Source organism: Cannabis sativa, chromosome 1 (assembly GCF_029168945.1).
Source record: "Cannabis sativa cultivar Pink pepper isolate KNU-18-1 chromosome 1, ASM2916894v1, whole genome shotgun sequence".
NCBI classification, from domain to species: Eukaryota; Viridiplantae; Streptophyta; class Magnoliopsida; order Rosales; family Cannabaceae; genus Cannabis; species Cannabis sativa.
Genome location: NC_083601.1, coordinates 29,064,583 through 29,087,202, shown reverse-complemented (window position 1 = coordinate 29,087,202; position 22,620 = coordinate 29,064,583). Strand labels below are relative to the sequence as shown.

Sequence of the window (22,620 nt, the reverse complement as noted above, 5' to 3'; positions counted from 1 at the left end):
TTATTGTTTTCTTTTACCTTTTCTTTCTTTCTTTGTTAGAATGGTATGCACTATTATATCTTTCACAAATATTTCCATAAGAAAACTGTAAAAACATGTCCAACTTAAATAATCATTCCAATATATATGAGTTAAAAGTTTTTATTATTGTTGTTGTTATTTATTTGGAAATATAGATATATAGTTATAATCTATAAGAAACTAATACATGATTATATATGAAACTCAAGATATATAACAATCAAATTTGCGAGGGAAAAATATGGAGAGCATAGTGTAATAAGAAAAGAAATAACGACTTAAAATGGAAAATAAGAACTAAGAAATATTGTCATAAACTATCTTCAACAAGTTCTTACTACAAAAGTTAAACAAAAGAAAAAGGGTGAAGGGTTGAGGCTGCTTCAAAAGTTAAATATTTAGATTTTTATTTCAATAAGGTCAGCATCTGAATATATAAACTTGAATACTTTCAATGCTATTTTTGCTGCAACTGCTGCCGTTTATATATTTATTTTCATTTGATTTTAGAAACAGATTTTGTCATCCATTTACCATGTCATGTTTGTTTATGTATTTTATGCCTTATAATTTTTATAGGATTCCTTTGAATAAGAAGTAATTTATATACTGCAGTTTGTTTCTGGTGTTGAATAACCATGGTGAAGATATTCAACAGCTGATGTGCAATCTCTGTAGGAAATTCAAGTGGAGTTCATTCGAGTATGACCACTTCTCAAGGGCATATAGTCTAGTTCTAAGGCTTAAAATCAGGTTTACTAGATGAATGTTAATACTCACATTCAGCATCATAAATCTTAAGTCCATTTTCCAATACTTTTACTGCCACATCTTATCCCTCTAAAAGTGTTCCTCTATTTACTGAACTGCAACTCCCAATTCCTATCTTGTTGCTCTCATTGATTCCACTTGTTACCCTTAAAAAGGTCATAATATGAGTTGCTTGAGGTAAGAATGTACGTAAGTTCCAGGCTGATAATAAAGTGCTGCCTATTGAAAAAAGGAAAAAAAAAAAAATTAGTGCCATTCTCTTGCAATTAAACGGATTTTCTCTAAAGCGCGATATTTAGTTAATATATTTTTTTTTTGGACTTTTTAATATCTTAAAATATATTCATATATAATAATTTTTGAAAGAAAAATACAATTATTTACATTATAATTTTTTTAAAAAAAAAATGATGATTTATAATTGTTTTATCTTTTCAATTTAAATCACGAAAAATAAATAATGTTGCCTGCATATTTAAATCTTCATTTAAAAAAAGAAAAAAAAAAGGTAATAATCCTTAGGAAACTTAGTCAAAACTAATAAAATCTAAAAAGGAAACTAAATCCTAATCATATTAGTTTAGGAAACTTCTATATCTCCTACTCCTAATACGTTTATTATAAATCTCTCTACTGAAGTTTTATATATAAGATCGTATTTCTCAATTAAATACTCATAGTTTCAAATCTCCAACAATAATACTCGACTAAGTTTATTATCATATCACTTTCTATTAGTAGCAAGTTTCATTCAGGTATGTTTACTACTTTACTATGATTTATGTAGTTCATAAGATAATATATATATATGTAGCGTTTTTTCTTTTAAAATGCATATAATGTCGCATATATATAAAAAAAAAAAATGTTTCTTTCTTGGATGTAGATATAAGGCTTGAAGAATAATGAAGCCGATAAGGAGAAAAAATAATGTCTCAAGAGAAATCAGTATTTCTTGTACAAAGAAAATTCAGAAACAAAGCAAGAGTGACCCAAAATTTACAGATGATGAGACTAGTCTTCCAATAAATTCAACAAAGACTATTGATTGGCTTCCCAATGATTTAATTGTGGATATACTAGCTCATGTTGCTACCATATCAATTTCTGATTTTTTCAATGCTAAATTAAGGTAATTATTACATGTTTATTTTATTCCCTTAATTAATAAACATGTATCCCTTTCCCATAATATTTGAACCTTATATTTTGTAAATATATATATTTTAATATAAGCAATATAAGACTTGGAGTTTATCAACTTTTTCTTAAAAAAATTTTATATTCAAAAATATTTAATTTGATCAAAATTGAGCCTAAGTAACTATTTTTAATCTTCTATAAAACACAAGGTCCAAATATTACTTCTTTAAAAGCAACGGCTCCAAATGAGTAATAATATTAACACATCATCCAAAAGATAATATATAATAATTTATTATTATCATTATTATAAACTTAATTATTGTCAAGTTAATTTTTATTTCAAATTTAGTATTAGTGTTGCATCTTAAATTATTATATATATTCTTAATTAAAAATGTCATTTTTGTGCAGTTGGAAATTGTTTAATAAATTAGCCAAAAATAATGATCACTATATTTATAATAAACTATCACTTGATGAGCTTTCTTGTCACCCATGGGATTTGTACATGTCCGAGGAAGCAACTACCCTCTTCACGAAATGCCTCAACAGTCAAAATTCAGAAGCCATGTATCGATTAGGGGTGGTAATAATTACATAACTTTTTTAATATCACGCATAATTGTTTATTTTATTTTTAATTATATTTCTAATTTTTTTATATATATAATATTTATACAGACTGAATACTTGAATTTTCACAAGAAAAAGAAGTCTGGTATAGAACTGTTAGAAAAAGCTACCAATGCAGGTCATCTTGGAGCTTCTTATTTTATGGGTATCATCTTAATTTGTAAAGAAGAAGATGAAAGTGATGATGAAACAAAGCAAAGTGGTATTAGGCATGGAATACAATTGTTGGGTCGTGTTAAAACAAGTTCCCAAATGAGAGAATGCCGAGAGAAATTGAAGCATATAGCTCAAAAATTATGGCTTACTCAAAATCATAACTTTCTCATTCCAAAGTTATTTCAGTGCCAATTTCCAAACCGAAAAAGAAAGTCGTGGCCTTTGTTGGATGATTATTCGCATTCGTTATGTTGCAACACATGCCGATTTAACTATGAAATTGTTTATGTTTGCAATTTAGTAGTTGGTACTTCTTTGTTTTCATGTCAAACTTGTCAACAATAATGGTTTAATATTTATTAATTATTTAAGAGTATTTGTTAAAGTACTCACTATTTGTTATATTAAAAATCTTCACTATTAAAAAAAATTGTAGAATTTTAATATTTTTTTATATAGTATTTATATAAAATTTAATACTTATCTTATTAAAATTATTTTCTTAAAAAAGATAAATAGATGCATTTATTTTCATTGCTTTGTAATCATTTTGATGTTTTTAAGTTTCTTTTTGAAAAATAATAACAAATAATAATTTTTAAATCATATTCCAAGCAAAAAGATTTACCCTAACATTTTCAAAAAAAAAAAAAAAACTCGTTACAAGGTAAGTTAATTTTTGTTTTTTTAAAAAAATAAATAAATGACCTTTTATGTCAAAAAAAAAATAAAAAAAAAAAGCAAATAACCTTTTTTTTTTTTTTGAATGAAATGCGCGGCCTTATTAGCAGAACGCTTAACAAAACACAAACTAACATGAGACATCTGTGAAAGCAAGTGTTGACAATCTTGAACCAACATACCAAATGTAGAAGGCAAAGCAACACTGGTATGTATGGCTTGAACCGCCAGTAAGCAGTCGGACTCAAGCACAATTCTGCCCCATGATTTATCCTTGATCCAACTGAGAGCCTCTTTGTTGCCAATCAATTCAACAAGCTCAGGAGAAGATGTCCCATTCTTATTAAAAGAACCAGCTTCAATGATCTCTCCATGACAGTCTCGAGCAATGAAACCAAAGCCAAAAGAATGCATTGCCTCAAAGATAGCCCCATCCACATTAATCTTTACCATATTCCTTTCCGGTTTCGTCCAGTGCTCTGCCTCCTTCCCTATCTCGAAATGAGACAAAGGAGGCTCCAATTTAGATTGTTGAGCACACTGCCATTGGTAAAGATGAGTTCTTGCAGAAAGAATTACCTCAGCTGCTGTAGTAGATTTTTGATTCCATAGCAAATTGTTTCTTGCATTCCAAATGGCCCAAGCGACCATAAGAGCTTCCTCAAGTTGTTCACCTGAGTTACTACTCATTAAATCTTGGAACCAAGAATAAAAATAATGCTGAGAGAAAGAAATGATGTTGAGAGAAGATCGAACCCAGCAAGACTTAGCAAAGTTACAACTCACTAAAACATGCATTATAGACTCTTCGGCCGTGTTGCAGAAGCTACATAAGTTGTTAACATAGACATGTTTAGAGTTGAGTTCAACTTTAGTAGCAAGTATACCAGACATAGCTCTCCACCCGAAGTGAAGGACCTTCGGTTGCACCTTCAGCTTCCAGAAATTTTTCCATAAACCCGAATCCACACCAGCAGGAATTGACTGGTTTCTTAGCCATCTGTATGCACTTTTAACAGAGTAAAAACCAGTTTTTTCTTTACTCCAAGACCAGCAGTCTTCGTGTACAGTTAAAGGCAATGGAATACTCAAAATTAATCTTTGATCTCTCTCATTAAACAGGTCCTTAATGATGTCCATATCCCATTGTTTATCATTGATACATATTAAAGAAGACACCAACTGGTTTGCAAGTGCAGGGTGATCCGATTGAACAAAAGGACAATCTTCATGAGGCAGCCACGGGACATCAAGAATAGGAGTTTGCAAGCCACTAGCAATACTCTTTCTTACCCCTGCCAACATTAGATTTTTTGTTTCAAACAAGCTTCTCCACACATAGCTTGGGTTGTTTCCCAAAGGGGCAGCCAAGAAAGAACTTTTAGGGAAATACCTTGCTTTGAATACCCTTGTTACTAATGCAGATTCATGCACCAACAACCTCCATGATTGCTTTCCCAATAATGCAATATTATACTGTCTAAGATCTTTAAAACCAAGACCCCCACTATTCTTATGATTGCATAACTTATTCCAGCTCAACCAAGACACCCCACGGCTTTGCTTTTGTGATTGCCACCAGTACTTGCTCATAACACTTTCAATGGCTTTACAAGTCTTCATAGGCAACAGAAAAACAGACATTGCATGATTCGGAATAGCTTGAGCCACTGTTTTAAGAAGAAGTTCTTTACCTGCCTTTGATAAGAACTGTCCTTCCCAACTAAGAATACGCTTACACACTTTGTCCTTCACGAAATCGAATACCGCATTCTTATTTCTTCCAATGGTGCAAGGAAGACCTAAGTACAGGCTGTTCTCCCCTGCTTCCTGAATTCCCATCTTTTGACAAGTGAGAGTACGCATAGCAGGCTGTGTGTTACAGCTGAAGAAGACAGACGATTTTGAAAAGTTTATCTTCTGTCCAGAGGCAATTTCAAAGTCATGAAGAAGAGTTAATATCTTGTCGGAGTCATCATCATTAGCACGACAAAATACATAACTATCATCATATCATGACGTACTTATTCACCTGACATTTATTTTTAAAAAATATTTTTCACTAAAAGTCTCCACTTCATAGCTTCCATTTCTCTCATGTTTCAGAATTCAATAATTTATATTCTATTTAATGAATTTTTTTATATATATTTTTAAAATGACTTTTTTTTTATTAATTTATTAATAGATTTATACACTACTTATTTATTATAGTGTGGTTTAAGAAGGGAAATTTGACAATATATGCTTAAAAATAAATGGTACACTAAAAATATGCTAGCATATTTTACATTATGCAAAATATACTTAAACCATTTTTTCCTTACAATTTTACCCCTAAAACAAATAAAAAATAAAATTCATAACACTTTCTCTCTCTCTATCTCTCGGATTTCTCTCTCTCTCTCTCTCTCTCTCTCTCTCTCTCTCTCTCTCTCTCTCTCTCTCTCTCTCTCTCTCTCTCTCTCTCTCTCTCTCTCTCTCTCTCTCTCTCTCTCTCTCTCTCTCTCTCTCTCTCTCTCTCTCTCTCTCTCTCTCTAGAATACACACATTGCCACCACCGGAGCTAGTGTTCGGCCGCCTTACTCAAAGGGAACTTGAAACCCAACCAAAGCTCTAAGAAAGTCATTCCTTTAAACAATAATGGGTATGTAATTTCTTTAGTAATTATTGTTTGATTTAGATGTATTTATGTTGAAAGTAATAGATCTACACATATCCGTGGTTTTTATGTACCCTTTTGACACCCTTTGTCAATGAAACACGAAATGCAGCAAGTCTGCGTGTTTACTGGTTTTTTTGCAATTTTAGCAATATTTTTCGACATGGTTAGCGACATTTAGCGATTACTAGTTGACAAGAGGTTAGGGATGACATTTAACAACATGTATCGACATGTCGCGACACAAGTCGCGACACAAGTCGCGACACATAGAATTATTGTGTTATATTGTGGATATTTTTATTTTTCTCGACACGTTGGCGACGTTTGTCGACATACTTTTTTTGTAATTGGTTCGCGATAAGTAGCGATAGGTTCGCGATATCTTGCGACATCTTGGTTTTTTATAATTTGTGGTCATTTTGGTTTGCAGATTCAAATGTGTTTGTAGTTGTACTATATGATGGGGCTTGGGCAGTTGAAGGTTTCAACTGGATATTCAATAATCCAAAAAGTAAGATGTTAATGTTTGAGGTTGACACTACTTTAGAAAAGATGAATGATATTTTGTATGAAGAGTTGGATATAGACTCTATTGTGTATAAACTGAAAATAGAGGTGTGTTATATGTACATGAAAGGCAATATGATACCGCCAGAAGTTTTAGTGAAAGATAGTCAAGTAAGATTGTTCTTAAGAATGAAGGCAAAAATGAGTGTGGAGAACTTGCTGCCACTGTTTGTGACTAAGGTTAAAAGGCATGCGCTTTTGGGGCCTACTCCGCCAACTGTCCTCCCAAGAAGTGTTGTTGGGAGTTTTGTCCCGAACGTATCCGGCCGTAGGGATGAATGAGCAGGCCCCTACTAATATAGATGAGGATAATAGGGTTGACTATGGATTTGACCAGTTCAATGAGTTTGATGGTGCATTTTACAACAATGATCCTATAGTAGATTTGAACGAGGATGGTGATGCGGAGTTGGAAGTTCATGAACCTATAGAGGTACCTTCTTTAAGGTTAGAACTACCTCCACCATCTCCACCACGTCCAAGGGAGCAAAGGAAAGACCAAGAAAGAAGAACCCCTCGGAGTGAAAATCATGAAACACTGTGCACCGCAGAAGTACCGCCTGTGTCCTCCTCATAGTACTGTACCATCTGATTTTGAAGTTTGTACAAAATTCAAACCTATTGTGTGGACAAGGGAAGACATAGAGGAAAATAATGTTTATACAACTTCTCTTACTGGTACACATTCAGGGGAAATATATGTTGGCAAGCTGTATACAAATAAGATTTGAATTGAAAAATGTGGTTGGAAGGTTTGCATTGAAAATGAATTTTGAGTTCATGGTGAAGAAGTCTGGGACCGATGTTTTTTATGCAACTTGCAGGGGTTCAGATTGCAAATGGAGAGTGAGGGGGAGGAAGAGGGCACGTTGTGACATGTTTGAGGTTACTGTATTCCACAACGAACACACATGTAGCCTGGATTGTAGACATGCTGATAACCGTCAAGCGCATGCCGTGGGTTGTTGGCCACCTCATTAAGAACAAGTTCAAATCAGATGGAACTAAGTACAAAGCTAAAGACATACAAAGGGATATGTTTCAGGAGTATGGGATCAAGATGAGCTATGAGAAGGCTTGGAGGTGCCGAGAGAAGGGACTTATGTATTCGAGGGGTACGCCGGCGGCGGCTTATAGTTAGTTACACAGTTACTTTTACGTGCTTTGGAACGTAAGAATCCGAGTACTATTACGGACATTATCACGGAGGATAACGGGTTCAAGTCTTGTTTCGGTCACTTTGGCCGCTTGTAGGAGGGGATTTAAGTTTTGTCGTCCTGTGATTAGTATCGACGGCACGTTCTTGAAGACAAGGTTTGGGGGCACAATGCTAGTTGCTGTAGCGTACGATGCAAATAACCAACTGTTTCCGATTGCCTTTGCAATTGTTGACAGCGAGAATCATGACTCTTGGAAGTATTTCTTGCAGAAGTTAAAGGAAGCGATTGGGGAGGTTGAAAACTTAGTGTTTGTATCGGATAGGCATCAAAGCATTGAACATGCTGTCGAGGTTATTTTCCCCGAAGCATGCCACTGTGCATGCTACAAACATATTTCTATGAATGTCACCCACAAGTTCAAGACTGATGTATGTAACACGCAAATATGGCTGGCCGCTTACGCATGGTCGAAGAGGGAATGTGATAGACATTTGCAGGTGCTCCGACAGATGGATCCTCCCATCGCTGCTTATGTTGACAATATAGGATTAGAAAAATGGGCTCGTCCTTATTGTCTAGGAGACAGGTACAACATCATGACAAACAACGCTGCAGAAAGCCTTAACAACGTGACTGAAGAATTCCGGGCATATCCAATAACTACTCTAGTTGAGTTCATAAGGTTCACACTACAAAATTGGTTTGCTAACCGTCTCGAGAAGGCAAGTAAGTGTGTTACCCCTTTGGCAACTCATTTTGAGGAAGATTTGATAAAGCAACACGAGGATGGTAGACGTAGAAGTGTCCTACGTAACGGTGCATAATTGTTTAATGTTGGAAGAGGTGCTGACGGTTCTGACTTTGAAAAAGGCGGAGATGTGAACTTAGTTGAGAGAACATGCACTTGCGGCATGTTCCAATTGTTGAAAATTCCTTGTCCCCATGCATGTGCCGCAGCGCTTACTCAGAATGTCAGTGTCTACGCTCTGTCATCCCCCTATTACACAAAGGACACGTGGAAGAATACTTACGATGCAACAATTAATCTTGTGGGCGAGGAGGATGAATGGGTGCTTCCAGAACACATGCAGAACATGAGAATCGGTGTACCAGTGGAGAAAAAACATGTAGGTCGTCCAAGAAAGAGCAATGCAGGAAGACTACGGACTAACAGATTTCCATCGAACGGTCAAAAAGTCAAGGAACCACGCAAATGTTCAAACTGTGGCGCATTGGGACACAACAAAGCTACTTGCAAGGCCAGGGTTTGAGCATGATTTTCGTTTTTAAATTGCATGCATTATTATTATTATTATGGTTTATGACATGTTACTTGTATTTTTTTATGTATGACTATGTTTTATCGACATTTTTTCGACATTATTTTCTGTGTATGTGGTTGTTTACTCTCACTATCTCAGATTTTTGTATATAATTGTGTATTTCACGACACTTTGCGATATGTAGCGACATTTTCACGATATGTTTGGAAATTTAATTTATTCTGGACAAAGTGCGACTTTCCACGACTACACTAGCGACATGTCGCGATATAGGAAGAACTTTTATTAATTCTGGAAAAATTAAAAAATCGCGACTTTCCACGACTACACTAGCGACATGTTGCGATATAGGAAGAACATTTATTAATTCTGGAAAAATTTAAAAACTGCGACTTTCCACGATTACACTAGCGACATGGTGCGATGTAGGAAGAAGTTTTATCAATTCTGGAAAAAATTTAAAAATAGCGACGTTTCACGATTACTTTTGCGACATTTTGCGACATTTTGCGACATTAATGGAACTTTTATTCATTTAGTGAAAAGTCGATATCTAGCGACGTTTAACGATTACATTAGCGACATGTAGCGACATGTAGCCTTGCAATATTTGCATAGAGATCCAGGCTTCACTTGTTCACCATTTAAATAACCTAACTTGCAGCGACGACAGCCTTCGGGGAACCCTGGTGGTGGAGCTGGCCATACACCTGTTTTGTTAAATTTTTTTTCAAGTTGTAGAAACCTCCACTCATTCATAAATCGTTCATCTTCAAAACGTTTCATGTCGTCAAGCACTTTTTGCATTTGAGGCGTAATTTCCCCACAATCAGGCTCCTGCTTGATCTCTTCAGGAGTAAGAATCGGGTATTTGCCCTTGTTCCTTCTAGTAGACATTGCTAAGAGAATTATCTTGTAGGGGTAAAAATTAAGAAAATGTGTAACTTATGAGATAGACAATTGGCTTTTATAGACAAAACTAGTAGTTGGGAAGGTGGGATAATAAATGTAAAAATTGAATTACACAATTGTACACATGTTTGTCATGCACAAAGCAATCTGGCAATTTTCGCGACATGTCGCGACACCGGGCGACATGTTATCGACATAGTGAAGTAGTTGGTTAGGCGGGATAATAAATGTCACACATTAATTACCATTTAATGTGGAAACGTCTTTTGTATCGACGTTTCGCGACCTATTTGCGACATGTTAACGACATCAACTGAAGAGCCAAAACATGATTTTACTATCGACATTTTAACGACATGTTCGCGGTGCTTTAGCGACATGAAACCAAACACTCAGAAACTAAATTTTTTCGACATTTAACGACATGTTAACGATTTTGTAACGACATGTAAGTAAAAATTTTAAAATTGAACACTTTTCGATATATAAAAACTGTACAGTACTAAAAAACAACTATGCAACTATGTTTGTACAATTGTAATGGAGTTCTTAAAATACAAAAAAATTACAACCCTTGTACCTATTTTACCACGTTAAGTTCTGATAAAACAAGTCTACACACCACCGATCTCTGAACATTCTCATGTTATCATCTGTAATGTTGTCCAAGGACCGATTCAGCATTAGGTGTTCGATGTACTCAAGTGCATACACCCCGCAATCACCACTGAAAAATTAACAACAAACACATTTAGAGACTGAACTGTATTTAAAGAGTAATGGCAAATGAAATAATAATATACTATATTAACAATTACCTTGTTCTACTTTGGGGAACCACCTCACTCGGCATGCGTCTAGCATGCATTGATCTGAGTTGGCTACTGTCCCCTAAGTCCACATTCAGAATGTTGTTGTTCACTTGATCATAATAGCCAGTAGACCTCAGCAGATGTGGAAACAACTGAGTCCAAGGTAGCATGATGGCATCAAACTGTGCGTCGGTGGTGCATGCTAAATCATTATCGTACACCCGAATCTGCCACATATCAATATCTACCTCAACAGCAACCCAATGTTTTTGATGATCGAAGTACAGGACGAAGTATATGAAGTTCAAATCCTTCCAACATGGCATGTAACGGCTCTCCATACCCAGATAGTACTGGTTCACTGCATCTGGCCATTCAAACGTACTTCTGTCACCGTCAGCGGCTCCAAATGCCTATGAGGAATTGTGGAAGTGTTGTGTCCAAAATCACACCTGGCTGAGGGTACAACTCTGGAAAATGATGGCGTCTCCTCATCATCAAGTGTGATATGGCATCTATGTGCTGCATAAAAAAAAAAAAGAAGATTAATCAATGTCGTAAATAAAATCGCGAAACGCTGCGAACAATGTCGTTAGATAAATTTGCCGAGTGTCGCGACAATGTCGTGATAATGTCGCGACATGTCGTTAAACAGAACGTACTAAAAAAATAATGATAATGTCGCGAGAATGTCGTGACAATATCGCGACATGTCGACAAATAAAACAGAAAGAAAAAACTTCTGTATCAGCAACAATGTCGCAAAAATATCGAGACATTGTCGCTAACACATAGACAATAAAATATATGTTGCAAAAAACATCAAATATACTAATTAATTATTAAATACTTACATCATCGTGAAGCCACTCCGCCTTTAGAAACAATGTTGTGAAGAACTTGACATCGCCAACACCGGTGTGCACATTCTTAGGTCGGGCATTGGGAATGTCTCCAATCAACCACCTCTTGAACGTACGAAGCAATCTACGGTCTGTTGGTCTCTCCGGGTCTACGTTCTCTGGAAGAACTCGCCTCTTTTTCTTTTCGGCAGTGTAGTCGTTCAAGTACTTTGGCGGCTTCCTCTTCCTCACAAATGGCACATTTTACGGGGTCCAGTAGAAGTAGGACTTCGTCCTGTGATTGTGTATCACCAATGGCCGTGATAATTGCTTCCAATGGAGTTGACGGTGCCTCGTTATCATCTGCTTCCCAATCTTCTGGGAAGACATCTTCGTTATCACTCTCCACTTGTTCCTCATTTTGCGGTGCAGGTGTGGGCTCTCCAGGTGTGGGAGCTCCTTTTACCATTGCCATCAACTCGTCCATCTTAGCCAGTAGAGTCTCCTTCAGATCTTTCTGACTCTCTGTGAAGGACCGCCTCATACTGAGATGGCTATTTACTAACCCCGTCTGTGCCAACATGACGGCTTCCTGCTGGGACTCAAGCTTCTCCAGCCGGGCCTCAATGCTATCCAAACTCTTTGCAAGGTCAGTGTCCACAGTTGTACTGGTTGGAGCAGAAGGACCTGCTGATGTAGATGGCTCGTGTACTTCAGGTGCCGGTGGTGGTGGAACTAAATTTGCCTTTGTCACGGCCTCGTTGATGGTCTTCGCTTGAGTTTCAAACACAGACTCATGTGTACCATCAACGTCCACCGTTTGTTCCACATCCATCTCAAAGCAAAGAGGAGCTTTACCCTCATTAATACTCTTGAAGTATGCCTCTTCACTGGGCCGGGGAAACAAGCACTTCTTCACCACCAACTGAAACAAAAAAGAAAACTCTGAATAATTAAAAAGCTCGTGAAAAGAAATCAAAAATTATGATAATCGCAAAAAGCAGCACAATGTCGCTACATGTCGATAACATGTCGCGACATATGTCGCGATAACCGATGCAGCAATTTCTTTTGCGACATCGCATAATGTCGCTAACATATCGCGAACAATGTCGCGAATGTTCATTTTCAATAAATTTAAAAAAAATACAGAACAGTAAAGAAACATACCCGACTGTTGAATAACAGTGCAATGTCGGTTGCCTTGACATCTTGTTTCCGCTGGCCCTCCGGTGTTTTCCAGCTCAACATTACGGGAACTTGGTCCCGTTGCAGTGGGCATACTTCTTCCCCAACTTCTCAATTGCTTCGTATGCCCAGTACTGAAAGGCAGGTACATAGCCACTAACAGTGTACTTTGCCTCCTGAGCAATCTTCTTCCCCTTCTTCTTGTCAACATTATCCTTGTAATGTTGCATATTCTTTCCTAATGTCTCCATCAGCTTACGAAAAGCGCGCTCGCCCCACGGATACTTAAAGAAGAATTCGAGATCGTTAACAAACTTCAACATCTCAGGCCAAACTTGGACATTGCCCTCCTTTGATACTAATACACCTTCAATGAAAGCGATCAGTCCAAGCTTGTAGGCATCATCTTTATCTTCGCACCTCTCAAGTTGGAGCATAAGGGAGTCCAACTGAACAGAACTCTTCCCTTCAAAATAAGTCCGAACTAGATGGTCGTTGGACTTGGCGTGTATTTCCTCGTCTGTAGGGGCACTACCCATAGGTAAGCCAGTAATGAGTCCAAACTCTATCCGTCCGAATCTCATGTCATTTCTCCCTACATGAAACCAAACCTCATCCTCCTTTTCTGTGTCCACTTTCATTTTTTGTAAGAGGAGGCTGTGGACCAACGCGCCGGAGAAAGTCAACTCTCCAGCTTCCCAAAAGTGTCCGAAAGGACTAGCCTTCACTGTGTCAACCAAATCCATCTCAGTAAACTTGGCCTTGATATATCTGAACCTATCTGTACCCCGATAGGTAAGACGTCCCGTGAAATGCGAGGAAATTGGAAGTTTAAGTTCAAGAGCCATCTGCAAAATTGTCAACAAATTTGTTAGAAGTATGTCGTGAAACATGTCGCAGTATGTCGCTATACATCGTGAAACATAATCCTAATCAAATCGCCAAATATGTCGCTAATATATCGCTAATGAATCGCTAAACACAAAAAGAAGGATGAAAAACTAGTCCTATGTATAACTATTATATATCGCTAATCATGTCACATATGATCGCAAACATGTCGCCAAACACACATACAAGTCGATAAAAATCACGAAACCTACGTACTAAATGCAATATCGCGAATTATATCGCTAGTATATCACCAACACGTCGTGAAAACCACGGTTATCATAAAATCCCCAACTTTTCTAGACGATATCGCGTTATGTCGTGAACATAGTCGCGATATGTCGCAAATTTTGCACAAAAACCAGAAAATATACCAAAACAATGAAATTCAAACGAAATCAAACAAATTGAACATAAACTAACTACATTACTTTACAATGAATCACAAACAATTAAAAAGTAATGAAACAACAAAAAAGTTTAGAAAAATACCTTCTTTTATTGTTTTGGATCTGGGTTTCGTTTGGGGGTGTCGCGAATTGGGGTTTCTCGATCTCATCTCCGGTGGTAGCGATGTCCTCTGCTGGTCGTCTGGGGTTTCACGATTTCTTCTTCGAAGAGTTCGCGATGTCGTCTGAGATTGGTTTCGCGATTTCCTCTGGACGTCTGGGGTCGGGTGGTGAGGGGGTGGTCCGTCAGTGGAGAAGAAATGGGGTGTCGTGGGTGGTCCGGTGAGTGAGGGGGTGGTCCGGTGAGTGGGGTGAGTGGGGTGTCTGGGTTGCGTGAGAACGAGAGAGAGAGAGAGAGAGAGAGAGAGAGAGAGAGAGAGAGAGAGAGAGAGAGAGAGAGAGAGAGAGAGAGAGAGAGAGAGAGAGAGAGAGAGATAGAGAGAGAGAGGGAGAGTGAAAGTTTAAAATGGGGAGGGTAATGTTAGGATTAAAATTAATTGGAGAGTATTTTTTTTTTATTTTTGTTTACCTAGTATATTAAAACATTATATGCTATTTTTAAGCATATATTGTCAAATTTCCCTTTAAGAATATCCCATACCACATAAATAATAAAATAAATATATCAAAAATTGAAATTAATATTCTATTTTTAGTTTTTTTTTTTCTTTATTACTTTGATGATATATCATATGACATGTAAACGATATACATTAGAGCAATATGAATATACCGCAAATTTAAATTAATTTCTTATTAAATGAGTTTTTTTTTTTCACAAATATACAATAACATACAAAAACCATATATCATTAACCTAAACATGTATACGATAGTAAAAAAAAAATAATATGATGTATCATAGCACATAAGAACAAGATATACCCTACCACAAACTTAAATTAATATTCCATAATTTTTTTTATTTCATTCATTATATACCATAACACATAAAAACAATATAGCCTAATGAAATAAACTATATCTCAAACTTAAACTAATATTCTCCACAACTTTTTTTCTCTCTTTTGTTCATTATATACCACATCATATAAAACTAATATACCACACTCTTAAATTACTGTTTTTAAGATTTTTATTTTTTTCTTAATATACTATAACAGATAAAAAAGATACACTATAGTGTAAAATAAATAACCACACACTTAAAGTAATATTCCTTTCTTTTGTAAGTTAGAGTAATATAAATATACCACAAATTTAAACTAATATTAAGAGTTTTCTTTTTCTTTTTATAATATATAGCATAACATACAAAATTCATATACCACAAACCTTAAGAGATATACCATAGTGAAAACTAAATATATACAAAATCTATCAGTTAGAAATAAATATACTAAAAACAAATAAATTTCTACATTTTTTTCTCTTTCCTTTATGTTATACCATAACAAATAAATTAACACACCACAAAGGAGACAAGAGATTGAGAATGGATAGAAAGCTACAGTAAAACTTTCAAGATTATAATTGTACATTCTTTGTCGAAATTTTAACAATAAGGACATTTTGCTAAATATTTGAAAAGGGGGACATTTACTTACTTTGAAATTTTAACAATAAGGCCATTTTGCTAAATATTTGAAAAGGGGGACATTTACTTAGTTTTGAGATTTATGATTATTTTCCATCTCAACTATTTCTTTTTTGTAATTGCTTAGTGAATTTAATTGCTCATAATCTTGCTAAAATAATTTTCTATGAATATGGCAAGAGTTTCGTGGTTGGAATTACTTGAATTTGTATAAATTTTTCATTGTGCTTGGTCGATGCCTAATAAAGTGTTTCATCCTATTAAAAAAATAAATAAAGATTTCTTGTTTTTTTTTCCCTCCAATTTTATTTTTAATATTATTTTTTATTTTAAAAAATACTTATATAATTACATGTAAAAATTTGTTTTAAAAAAAAAAGAAATTAAAAATATCTTACATAGTGTCAATGTCCTTCCATCTTCATTTTTTAAAGAGTAATGTGCGTTATAAATACTCAAATTTAACTACCGATTGCAAATAAATACCTGGCGGTAGTAATACGTTTTCGAACTCTGTAGGTACATAACCATTAAATATTAAGTCATTATCATTTTCTTATTGGTATATTTAAATTAATTTTTTAAAAATTTAATGACATTTTTCAATCAAGAATTGCCACGTGACAATTTCCACATAACAGCTACCTACAAAAGTTAGGTATTTATTTGCAACTGAGAGTTAAAGTTAGATATTTATGTCCCAAATTATTTTTTTTAAAATTCACATTTTTAAATAGAGTATTATATTTATTATTTTTTTCTACTACACTATTTGCTAACATGATTTTTTTAATAGTTTAAAATAATTGTTTTCTTTAGATTTTTTCACATTTTTAATAGTTTTAATTGTGTTTAACCATTCAAAAAAAATTGTGCTTAAAGTAACGTGATTTTTTTTTTTTTTCATTTTTTTCTACTAGATTTTTTAATAGTTTAAATAGGGGATTGTTTTCTTCACATTTTTAAATAGGGTATACGATGATTTTTGTCAGATTTTTTTAAAAAGATAATTTATAATTGTTTTGTCCCTTAATCACGGAAGAGTAAAAAAAATATATCATCTTTCTTTTTTATAGAAAATAATAAAAAAAAAATCTTCATCAAATAAGATTAAAAATTTAAAATATATAAAAACCAAATCCTAATTCTATGAGGATGTTTTAAATTTTAAAATTAATAATAAATCCTAGTAACTTGTTATAAATCTCTCCACACTTCTATATAAGAACATCTCGAACTAAATATTCAACTAGACTCTTTTTCTTCCGTTAGTGCAAGAATGGCGGTTGTTAGTCGTCGCTACGTGAGGTTGAGTTTTGATGATACTCCTTATATTCCTAATTTTACTCGTCATGATGGTATCAAATTTATAGTCTTTCATGTACGCTTAAGCCACACAATCATCGACTACTCTGAGAATTTATTATTACCAACTACCACTACTACTAAGACACATTACCTTGACCAAAGAAGCTTCTTGATAATGCATGACACCCTCACTCAAATCGTTCTCATGGGGTCGAATTTAGAGCTCCCCTTCATCGATCTCGCTACCCCCCACATATCAACTTTTGCGTTGCGCAATTTAGAAGCCAACCCCAACTCCCTCTATGTCGCTGTATCTATCAATATCCATACCATAACTGCACGCTTTCCTACTCCTCTTCGGCAACAGCGGCAAGACGAGGATGTACTTGACCGTAGCTTCGAGAGGCGCTTGACAACCTGTTCGGAGGCCCGTCACCTGCCACGCAAGACTCCATTCGCGCCCTTCAAGACTTAAGCGATGATGACGACGGTTTGAGTAGCGAGACTTGCGATGCTCGTTTGGAGAAGATTTCATCTTTTGGTGATTGTAGAAGCAAAGGGGTAGAGATGCCTTGTTCTCATGTGTTTCACAAGGATTGCATTGTTCAATGGCTCGAAATTAGCCACTTGTGCCCTTTGTGCCGCTACCCAATGCCTACCACCACTTCTTCTTCATCTTGATCAATGATGATACTGTTAAATTTACTCCAACTTTACGGATTAATTATCAACTTCCTGTAATAATTTTCTGTTTTATATATATTCAGCAAACTGTAACTTTGTTTTGAGTTGTAATTATTGTTTTCTTTTACCTTTTCTTTCTTTCTTTGTTAGAATGGTATGCACTATTATATCTTTCACAAATATTTCCATAAGAAAACTGTAAAAACATGTCCAACTTAAATAATCATTCCAATATGAGTTAAAAGTTTTTATTATTGTTGTTGTTATTTATTTGGAAATATAGATATATAGTTATAATCTATAAGAAACTAATACATGATTATATATGAAACTCAAGATATATAACAATCAAATTTGCGAGGGAAAAATATGGAGAGCATAGTGTAATAAGAAAAGAAATAACGACTTAAAATGGAAAATAAGAACTAAGAAATATTGTCATAAACTATCTTCAACAAGTTCTTACTACAAAAGTTAAACAAAAGAAAAAGGGTGAAGGGTTGAGGCTGCTTCAAAAGTTAAATATTTAGATTTTTATTTCAATAAGGTCAGCATCTGAATATATAAACTTGAATACTTTCAATGCTATTTTTGCTGCAACTGCTGCCGTTTATATATTTATTTTCATTTGATTTTATAAACAGATTTTGTCATCCATTTACCATGTCATGTTTGTTTATGTATTTTATGCCTTACAATAATTTGTATAGGATTCCTTTGAATAAGAAGTAATTTATATACTGCAGTTTGTTTCTGGTATAAGCCGTCTACTTGCAACTCTACAGAATCTGAAGACCTAATGACTTTTAAGATTGATTTGGACGGGCAAGTCATTGGACTTTTAACATTTTGACTTTGTTCAATGTGGCTGCCACTTTTTTCATATCTGTCCTATCTTCTGGTGCTGTGTAACAGAATAAGTTAGAGCCGATTTCACTATGGCAGATAGACATTCCGTTCTAAGCGCATAGTGTTCCTCTTCTGTCCTCAGTAAATTGAATTTATGACTTCAGTTTATTGTATGTTGAATTGAATTTTCAATCCTTTGTTTTAAATTCATTTCTCTAGTGAACATTTCATGAGTTGCCTTTTTCCAGTGAATGTCTCCAATCTCCATGAGTGTGATACCATAACTATAAACATCCCCTCTTTCTCGAAACCAAACCTTCCAGTCCATGCTCTGTATTAAAAATGATAACCCTTTAAGGAAGACTTGAACATTAAATTATCTAATTTTAAATTTATAGATTCACTCACCCACAACATACATACCTCTAATAGTTATATCTTTCCTATAGCCATGTGTCTGAATGTCCAGAGTCATGGTTTGCCTCATAGAGTCTTCTCTATTTTATGAGCTTTGGAATACCAGTCAGCTACAGAAGCAACCATATCTTGATCTAGTAAAACATTGCTAAGCTTCAAATCAAAATGAAAAATTGGTGTCGAATAACCATGGTGAAGATATTCAACAGCTGATGTGCAATCTCTGTAGGAAACTCAAGTGGAGTTCATTCGAGTATGACCACTTCTCAAGGGCATATAGTCTAGTTCTAAGGCTTAAAATCAGGTTTACTAGATGAATGTTAATACTCACATTCAGCATCATAAATCTTAAGTCCATTTTCCAATACTTTTACTGCCACATCTTATCCCTCTAAAAGTGTTCCTCTATTTACTGAACTGCAACTCCCAATTCCTTTCTTGTTGCTTTCATTGATTCCACTTGTTACCCTTAAAAAGGTCATTATAGGAGTTGCTTGAGGTAAGAATGTACGTAAGTTTCAGGCTGATAATAAAGTGCTGCCTATCGAAAAAAGAAAAAAAAATTAGTGCCATTCTCTTGCAATCAAACGGATTTTCTCTAAAGCGCGATATTTAGTTCATATATTTTTTTTTTGGATTTTTTAATATTTTAAAATATATTCATATATAATAATTTTTGAAAGAAAAATACAATTATTTACATTATAATTTTTTGTAAAAAAAATGATGATTTATAATTGTTTTATCTTTTCAATTTAAATCACGAAAAATAAATAATGTTGCCTGCATATTTAAATCTTCATTTAAAAAAAGAAAAAAAAAAGGTAATAATCCTTAGGAAACTTAGTCAAAACTAATAAAATCTAAAAAGGAAACTAAATCCTAATCATATTAGTTTAGGAAACTTCTATATCTCCTACTCCTAATACGTTTATTATAAATCTCTCTACTGAAGTTTTATATATAAGATCGTATTTCTCAATTAAATACTCATAGTTTCAAATCTCCAACAATAATACTCGACTAAGTTTATTATCATATCACTTTCTATTAGTAGCAAGTTTCATTCAGGTATGTTTACTACTTTACTATGATTTATGTAGTTCATAAGATAATATATATATATGTAGCGTTTTTTCTTTTAAAATGCATATAATGTCGCATATATATAAAAAAAAAAAAATGTTTCTTTCTTGGATGTAGATATAAGGCTTGAAGAATAATGAAGCCGATAAGGAGAAAAAATAATGTCTCACGAGAAATCAGTATTTCTTGTACAAAGAAAATTCAGAAACAAAGCAAGAGTGACCCAAAATTTACAGATGATGAGACTAGTCTTCCAATAAATTCAACAAAGACTATTGATTGGCTTCCCAATGATTTAATTGTGGATATACTAGCTCATGTTGCTACCATATCAATTTCTGATTTTTTCAATGCTAAATTAAGGTAATTATTACATGTTTATTTTATTCCCTTAATTAATAAACATGTATCCCTTTCCCATAATATTTGAACCTTATATTTTGTAAATATATATATTTTAATATAAGCAATATAAGACTTGGAGTTTATCAACTTTTTCTTAAAAAAATTTTATATTCAAAAATATTTAATTTGATCAAAATTGAGCCTAAGTAACTATTTTTAATCTTCTATAAAACACAAGGTCCAAATATTACTTCTTTAAAAGCAACGGCTCCAAATGAGTAATAATATTAACACATCATCCAAAAGATAATATATAATAATTTATTATTATCATTATTATAAACTTAATTATTGTCAAGTTAATTTTTATTTCAAATTTAGTATTAGTGTTGCATCTTAAATTATTATATATATTCTTAATTAAAAATGTCATTTTTGTGCAGTTGGAAATTGTTTAATAAATTAGCCAAAAATAATGATCACTATATTTATAATAAACTATCACTTGATGAGCTTTCTTGTCACCCATGGGATTTGTACATGTCCGAGGAAGCAACTACCCTCTTCACGAAATGCCTCAACAGTCAAAATTCAGAAGCCATGTATCGATTAGGGGTGGTAATAATTACATAACTTTTTTAATATCACGCATAATTATTTATTTTAGTTTTAATTATATTTCTAATTTTTTTATATATATAATATTTATACAGACTGAATACTTAAATTTTCACAAGAAAAAGAAGTCTGGTATAGAACTGTTAGAAAAAGCTACCAATGCAGGTCATCTTGGAGCTTCTTATTTTATGGGTATCATCTTAATTTGTAAAGAAGAAGATGAAAGTGATGATGAAACAAAGCAAAGTGGTATTAGGCATGGAATACAATTGTTGGGTCGTGTTAAAACAAGTTCCCAAATGAGAGAATGCCGAGAGAAATTGAAGCATATAGCTCAAAAATTATGGCTTACTCAAAATCATAACTTTCTCATTCCAAAGTTATTTCAGTGCCAATTTCCAAACCGAAAAAGAAAGTCGTGGCCTTTGTTGGATGATTATTCGCATTCGTTATGTTGCAACACATGCCGATTTAACTATGAAATTGTTTATGTTTGCAATTTAGTAGTTGGTACTTCTTTGTTTTCATGTCAAACTTGTCAACAATAATGGTTTAATATTTATTAATTATTTAAGAGTATTTGTTAAAGTACTCACTATTTGTTATATTAAAAATCTTCACTATTAAAAAAAATTGTAGAATTTTAATATTTTTTTATATAGTATTTATATAAAATTTAATACTTATCTTATTAAAATTATTTTCTTAAAAAAGATAAATAGATGCATTTATTTTCATTGCTTTGTAATCATTTTGATGTTTTTAAGTTTCTTTTTGAAAAATAATAACAAATAATAATTTTTAAATCATATTCCAAGCAAAAAGATTTACCCTAACATTTTCAAAAAAAAAAAAAAAAAAAAACTCGTTACAAGGTAAGTTAATTTTTTTTTTTTTAAAAAAATAAATAAATGACCTTTTATGTCAAATAAAAAAAAAAAGCAAATAACCTTTTTTTTTTTTTTTGAATGAAATGCGCGGCCTTATTAGCAGAACGCTTAACAAAACACAAACTAACATGAGACATCTGTGAAAGCAAGTGTTGACAATCTTGAACCAACATACCAAATGTAGAAGGCAAAGCAACACTGGTATGTATGGCTTGAACCGCCAGTAAGCAGTCGGACTCAAGCACAATTCTGCCCCATGATTTATCCTTGATCCAACTGAGAGCCTCTTTGTTGCCAATCAATTCAACAAGCTCGTGAGAAGATGTCCCATTCTTATTAAAAGAACCGGCTTCAATGATCTCTCCATGACAAGCCTCGAGCAATGAAACCAAAGCCAAAAGAATGCATTGCCTCAAAGATAGCCCCATCCACATTAATCTTTACCATATTCCTTTCCGGTTTCGTCCAGTGCTCTGCCTCCTTCCCTATCTCGAAATGAGACAAAGGAGGCTCCAATTTAGATTGTTGAGCACACTGCCATTGGTAAAGATGAGTTCTTGCAGAAAGAATTACCTCAGCTGCTGTAGTAGATTTTTGATTCCATAGCAAATTGTTTCTTGCATTCCAAATGGCCCAAGCGACCATAAGAGCTTCCTCAAGTTGTTCACCTGAGTTACTACTCATTAAA

General features: G+C 33.9%; 1 protein-coding gene across 1 annotated transcript; it reads left to right on the top strand.

Annotated features, from left to right (window-relative positions):
* Positions 1-8,711: 8,711 nt before the first annotated feature.
* On the top strand, positions 8,712-9,071 carry LOC133033679 (uncharacterized). The gene has a single exon (XM_061108711.1). The coding sequence runs from the start codon at positions 8,712-8,714 to the stop codon at positions 9,069-9,071; it is 360 nt and encodes a 119-aa protein (XP_060964694.1).
* Positions 9,072-22,620: the final 13,549 nt, after the last annotated feature.